Raw genomic sequence first — 6,211 nt, forward strand, 5'->3', positions numbered from 1 at the left:
TGCCGCGGTTTCCCCCCGGAACGCCTCGGCGGCGGGACCTTCCGGTGTCCTTCCCGGCTGGGCGCGCTGGGCGCGCGGCGCGGCGCGGCACGGCACGGCACGGCACGGCACGGCACGGCACGGCTATGGCGCAGAACCTGAAGGACCTGGCGGGGCGGCTGCCGGCGGGGCCCCGTGGCGTCGGCACGGCCCTCAAACTGCTTCTGGGTGCCGGCGCCCTGGCCTACGGCGTCCGCGAGTCCGTCTTCATCGGTTAGTCCCTCTCCCCTCCCCCCGCCCCGGCCCTGGCGCCTGCCGCGCTGACCGTGCCCCTGTCCCTTCTCCCCCCAGTGGAAGGAGGCCAGCGGGCTATCTTCTTCAACCGTATCGGCGGCGTCCAGCAGGACACCATCCTCGCCGAGGGGCTTCACTTCAGGTAGGGACCGCCCCCCAGCCGGGCCCCTGTAGTGGTCCCGTCCCCCCACCGGGGTCTGCGCCGCCCCGGCCGCCCCCTATAACGGGTCTGTGTACCTCCGCAGGATCCCTTGGTTTCAGTATCCCATCATCTACGACATCCGGGCCCGGCCGCGCAAAATCTCCTCTCCCACTGGCTCCAAAGGTAAGAGCCACCTCGCCGGCTGGAGCACAAGGCACTGGCAGCCTTGGGGGTGGCTCCGAGCCGGTGGGGTGAGCCCAGCCAGGGTTGTGGCCCTGCTCATATCTCTTCCTTTCAGACCTGCAGATGGTGAACATCTCACTGCGTGTTCTCACGCGCCCCAACGCTGCGGAGCTGCCCAGCATGTACCAGCGCTTGGGCCTGGACTATGAGGAGCGAGTACTGCCTTCCATTGTTAATGAAGTGCTCAAGAGTGTGGTCGCCAAGTTCAATGCTTCACAGCTCATCACTCAGAGAGCCCAGGTGACTCTTCAGAGAAGTCTTAGGTTTGGATTACAAGGGAACATCTAAATTGTGGGTGTGGGAAACATTATAACAGATAAAGGATAGCTATATTTTAGGCTGATGGCAGAAGCATTCAAATGGAAAGGATGTGCAACTGTGTCCTGCTTACAGTTTGATTTCAATAGAAATACAAACACTAAGATTGTATCATTAGATTCTGGAAAGAAAAGTGGATGCTCAGTATAGAAATGGAAAAAAAAGCACTGTGGTGTAGTGATGGGGGAGGGAGAGCTGACTTATGCTACAGTCCACGGGTATTGACAGAACTGGCTTTAAAAAATGATTACCTTGACCCTGCATGGGCCTCAGAAGAGCTGTCAAAGCAAATTTAAACAGTTCTAAAGGATCTGAAAAGAGAGGTGTGTGAGCTGTTAATAAAATGATAAACTCTCAATGATGGACAGTGCTGTTCCAGAAAACTAGAAGGTAGCAAATGTTTCTGTTTTTTAAAAAAGCTAAAGGGGTAATCTGGGGGGTTGCAAAATGATAGAAATAATTAAAAACAAACGAAAAATACCTACACACGAAAGTTCATGTTCCGAAAACTTGATTGTCAGGGATTCTGAGAATAGCTGTCATTTATCCCCACTGAGGAGATATAACTTGCTGATCTTACTTAGATTCCTTTCAAAAGGTTTTAGGGAAGATTTACTGCTAAAGAGGACAAGTTATCAGGAGGACAAAATAGGAAGCATCTCTTAACTGCTTTCTGATCCATGACAACAAAGCAAAGAGCAGGACTGGTTGGCCAGGTCTTGTCCTGGTAATTGATCCATAGCAGGGACTTCCAGTTCTGTCCTAGGCCATATGATGTGCACTGAATAGATTTGTTATGAATCTTGCGTAAGGAAAATGGATGGAAAGGGAGAATGTGACAGCAAAGAAACAACAGCTGCAGTTGATTTAGATTTATCAAAAGCAGTGAAGACTCTTAGATTATCTCTGAAATTTCTGAACAATCTGAATTTTGTTTCCTTTCCTGTCATAAATTCATCCAATGCCAATGACTGTAAAGTGATGAATATTGAAGCCCTCGATATTCAGAAAAAAATGAAGTGACTTTACATAGTTCTGTGCTCACAGTTCACCCAGTAAAGCATTCTGGCACCGTTTTAGAATTCTGCTCAGTGAAGAGTTGCAATAAAAGTGAAAGCAAATGCTTAAATGGTTAAGGATGTAATATTGTAGCAAAAAGTTCCATTTAAATCAACTTTTTGTCTGGGACTTGTCAGCCTCTCTGATAAAGATACTGGCAAACCCAAGGCAACTCAGAGATAAGCAGAATAAATCAAAAGATGTAAAGACTATTCTCATACAAAGAGATTAGAAAAATTGGAGTAACAACACTAGGTAAGAGATGTGTCTCTAACGTATTGTGGTGGGGAGCAGGATTTCTTATTTTCTTAATCTGAGTACAAGGATGAGGAGACAGTCAAACCCACAACAATGACATTCAAGATGGAGAAAGAAATACTTGTTGCGAAAACACACATGGGAACTGTGGAACTAGATGTGATAGGCTGTGAAAACAAAAGACTTTCAAGAAAGTTCTTTTATTTTTGCAATGTTACTTAAATAATTATATGTGATAGTTAATAATTATAAATAAGCTATATTTACTTCTAAAAGTTTTGCAAGTAGCTATGAATATGCATAATTAGTGAAGGTGAAAATTCAGGGACGGATATTAATGTCTATGTTTCAGGGTTTATTTTAGATAATGCCTCCCTCCAGCCCAATGTAAATGAACTGTGAGGGGCAGTTGTGCTTCTGTTTTGTAGTGCACGTGAAGTGAGAAGTAGCCTCTGTATGGTATTCTTTTCTCCATATTTGTGTTTCAGGTGTCCCTACTCATTCGACGAGAACTGACAGAGAGAGCCAAGGATTTCAGCCTCATCCTAGATGATGTGGCTATTACAGAGCTTAGCTTCAGTCGTGAATACACAGCAGCTGTGGAGGCTAAGCAAGTGGGTGAGTTCAATTTACACCTAAAAAGGGTGGGTTTCCTTTGCATTTCTACTGAATTATTAAGCAAGGAAGCTGAATTTGGGCTAGTGTGTCACTGCTATTGCATGGATACAGTTGCAAAGCTGTAAATTTTGGCTTTCTTAGTAATGTGTCTAAACAGGTTATTTCACAAGTATTATCAGAAAATGTTGGGTCATTGCTAACGGAATAGAACATCAGTTGGACTGAGTTCCCAAAGCTGCAGAGGTTCCTCTTCCAAACTGGGACTATCACTTACAATGGGAATTATGTTTAGAGAGTGCAGTCATTGTTGGTTAGAAAAAAGTATGTTCAGATACGTTTCTTAGTTGTGGGTATGGCTCCTGAATGCTATCATTTCCTTGGGAAGCATGAGCCACCAGGCCTCAGCTGTAGAATTCTTCTGGAGGGTTTGGGAGGATGGGATCTGCTTTGAATGCTTTTGTCCGTTCCCTATGCAGCCCAACAGGAGGCACAGCGCGCACAGTTCCTGGTGGAGAAGGCCAAGCAGGAGCAGAAGCAGAAGATTGTTCAGGCTGAAGGGGAAGCTACAGCTGCCAAGATGATATCCATTTTTGGGAGATTTTCTGGGAGGTGGTTTGTAAGTCTGTCAGTCCTGAGAATCTGTTGCATTATTAGGTTCACATTTAGGAGACTGATGGGATGACAGAGACCTACTTAAAGCTATCATTTTTTCCCTGCAGTGGGCTGAAGTAGTATTTGTCTGAGATTACAGGTAAGAGCAGAGTAGGCCATGAGCCTCCACTCCCTGTTGTAAGGTTTAACTTTGATTGGTTGCGTGTGACAATAACGCTGTTGTTTCTGGTTTGGGGAAGTAAAATTGTCCCTACCCAGAGGTCTAAGTGACTGGAATAGAGATCATTTTTCTCAAGATATTTGATGATGTGGTTTAGAAAGAATTCCTTGAGGGCAGAGGCTTCTGCTAGCAGGTTTTTTCTTAACTTGTGCTTCCTGTACCTCGGTGAAGCTCTGAGCAGGAATCCAGGCTACATCAAGCTACGTAAAATCCGAGCTGCTCAGAACATTTCAAAAACGGTGAGTAGTGGGGCGCAGAATTTCTTTCTTCCTCCTGCATTTCCTTGTGCCACCTCTCCCAACCCAGTGGCCACATGATGATTTTAAGGTGAATGTGACTGTCCTGTCCTGACCTTTGTTCCTACTCAGTTCTTCTCTGCTCAGATAAATGGAGTGTAAGGTTTAGCTAGCTGTGATCAGCAATTAGGTGTGAGGCTATGAGTTCATGCTCTCCACATGACAAGGCCAGATCCACATCAGATTCCATCACCCACATCCAGCTGCAGCTGCCAAAAGCACCTGATTTCCTGCAGGCTGACAAATGGGGAACAGATAAGGCTGGGAGCAAAGATCTGTCTGACAGAGAGAAAGAATGAGCATTCCTTTTAGAAAGTCTGATGACACTGGAATGGGAAGTCTGGACATGACAAAGCTATTTTGGGGAATTGCATTGACATAACTAAGATCTTGAGCAAATACAAACAAGAGCGCATAGGTACTCTGAATTCAAATATAAATGTAGTGTTAACAGCTAAATTGTTAGTCCATTAGTTCAACTGCAGAAACTTCTGTTCATTTTAAATGTGCTTAAACATAGCTTGAGCCTAAATTGGGGACAGGCCAATTCTGCTTCATAGGGGGTTCCTTTTTTGTGTTGTTCACTCTCCCTTCACTGGCAAAGTCCTAAGCAGGATCAAACATAATGTTCAAAAGTGCAAAGCTGTGTCTCGAGGGGGAATTAGATTCTTTATTAATATCTTTCTTCCTTGTTCTTTAATACTTGTCTGTTTTATACAACCTCTGTCATGGATTTCTCTTTCAGATTGCTGCCTCACAAAACCGTGTGTATCTCACAGCAGATAACTTGGTACTGAACCTGCAAGATGAGGGCTTTACCAGGTAAAGGGGGTGGAGGGCTGTTGTGGGTGGATTTACATGCATCTAACCTGTGAAGCTGGTTCCCTTTCTGGAGCTCTCTCAGGAACTTAAGGATCTTTTCTCTGAGAAGACCTTGATGCCAGAGGATAGAGCCAAGTAGAGAGTAGCCTTGCTTACTGCAGAAGCTAAGAGTGTGTTAAATCTAATTGCTCTATTCTTTTTTTTCTTTTTTCTTTTCCCCTCCTTCCCCTTAATGCATCTCCTGGCACACAGAGGAAGGTAAGGCACTGATCTTTTTTTTGATCCTTTTGTGAGTCCTTAGAAAGAGGGTGTGCATGTTTGTCTGGAGCCTGGCATGTTGCTGCCTCGGACATTTCTGGCCATAGGGAGTTCATTCCATCTCTATTTCAGCTCCCATTTGTGATGTGAAACTTGCCTTCCTTCCTTGCAGGGGCCACACAAACAGCTGCATCAAGTAGCAGAGTTTCAGGAATTGGAGCTGTGTGTGTCCCATGAAGAACCTTGCATAGAGAAGGCAGGAGTAGTGAACTGAGGAGTGTCCTTTGATTCATCCTGCATGTAGGGTGACCAAAGAGGGCTGCAAACAGGCAGTTACTTGAGTGTAGGAAACATTCTCTTCTCCTTGTTATCACTAATTTTCCAAAAGCTTTCCAGTCCATGCCAGTGTACCTCATTCCCTGCTCTCAGAGCTAGAGGAAGTTTGGCTTCTGCCTAATCTGTCTGGTGTTACTGGACGAGGCAGTGCCAGCCGAGTTTATTAGCATGCAGCTAAAAGTTTAAAATAAAGACAGGAAGCCAGAGATAGTTTCTTTTCCATGGGGTCTCTGCCTGTTTGATCATGCCTCCTCTTATTCCTCCCAGCAGGCTTAAGGGGCTTTGAAATAGGCATTTATTTGCCAGGGTTGATCTCTTAATCCTTTGGGTGAGGCTCCCAATCCTGCAGTAAGGGTCTAGCTTAGTTTTGCCTGTGCTTTTGGGACTAATGACTCATTTCTGTCTCCCTTTCAGTGACAGTCTCCTACTCAAACAAGGGAAGAAATGAAAGAACTAAAGCTTCCCAGAACCACTGGCACTGACCAGCAGAAGATGCCTGTGAGGAGCTTTGAATTCCCTCCACTAGCATCATTTGCCCTCATTTTGGGTTTGGTTCTCCTGTCCCAGCTCCATCTGTGGTGACCTAGCTATGGGATTGGGCTTTACCACTAGGCAGCTGTAATCCTTTCCTTACCCCACCAGTTAAATTTACTTACTGGTGTGAGCCCATGTGGATCTAGTAATTCACCTCTAAATTTCACTGATGTCTGGATTTCTGTACAGTAGACTCGGACCTTTTTTTTTTTTTTTTTTTTT

General features: G+C 45.4%; 1 protein-coding gene across 2 annotated transcripts; it reads left to right on the forward strand.

Annotated features, from left to right (window-relative positions):
* The first annotated feature begins 43 nt into the window (after positions 1–43).
* On the forward strand, positions 44–6,205 carry PHB2 (prohibitin 2). Of its 2 annotated transcripts, XM_026080305.1 has the most exons (10): positions 44–252; positions 331–415; positions 519–598; positions 714–898; positions 2,782–2,911; positions 3,388–3,491; positions 3,905–3,982; positions 4,785–4,861; positions 5,114–5,119; positions 5,870–6,205. In XM_026080305.1, the coding sequence occupies exons 1-10, from the start codon at positions 126–128 to the stop codon at positions 5,901–5,903; spliced, it is 906 nt and encodes a 301-aa protein (XP_025936090.1). In that variant the 5' UTR covers positions 44–125; the 3' UTR covers positions 5,904–6,205. The 2 variants fall into 2 exon arrangements, with proteins under 2 accessions (XP_025936090.1, XP_025936091.1); XM_026080306.1 differs by lacking the exon at positions 5,114–5,119.
* The last annotated feature ends 6 nt before the right edge of the window (positions 6,206–6,211 follow it).

Source organism: Apteryx rowi, unplaced genomic scaffold (assembly GCF_003343035.1).
Source record: "Apteryx rowi isolate R43461 unplaced genomic scaffold, aptRow1 scaffold_515, whole genome shotgun sequence".
In the NCBI taxonomy this organism is placed as follows: Eukaryota; Metazoa; Chordata; class Aves; order Apterygiformes; family Apterygidae; genus Apteryx; species Apteryx rowi.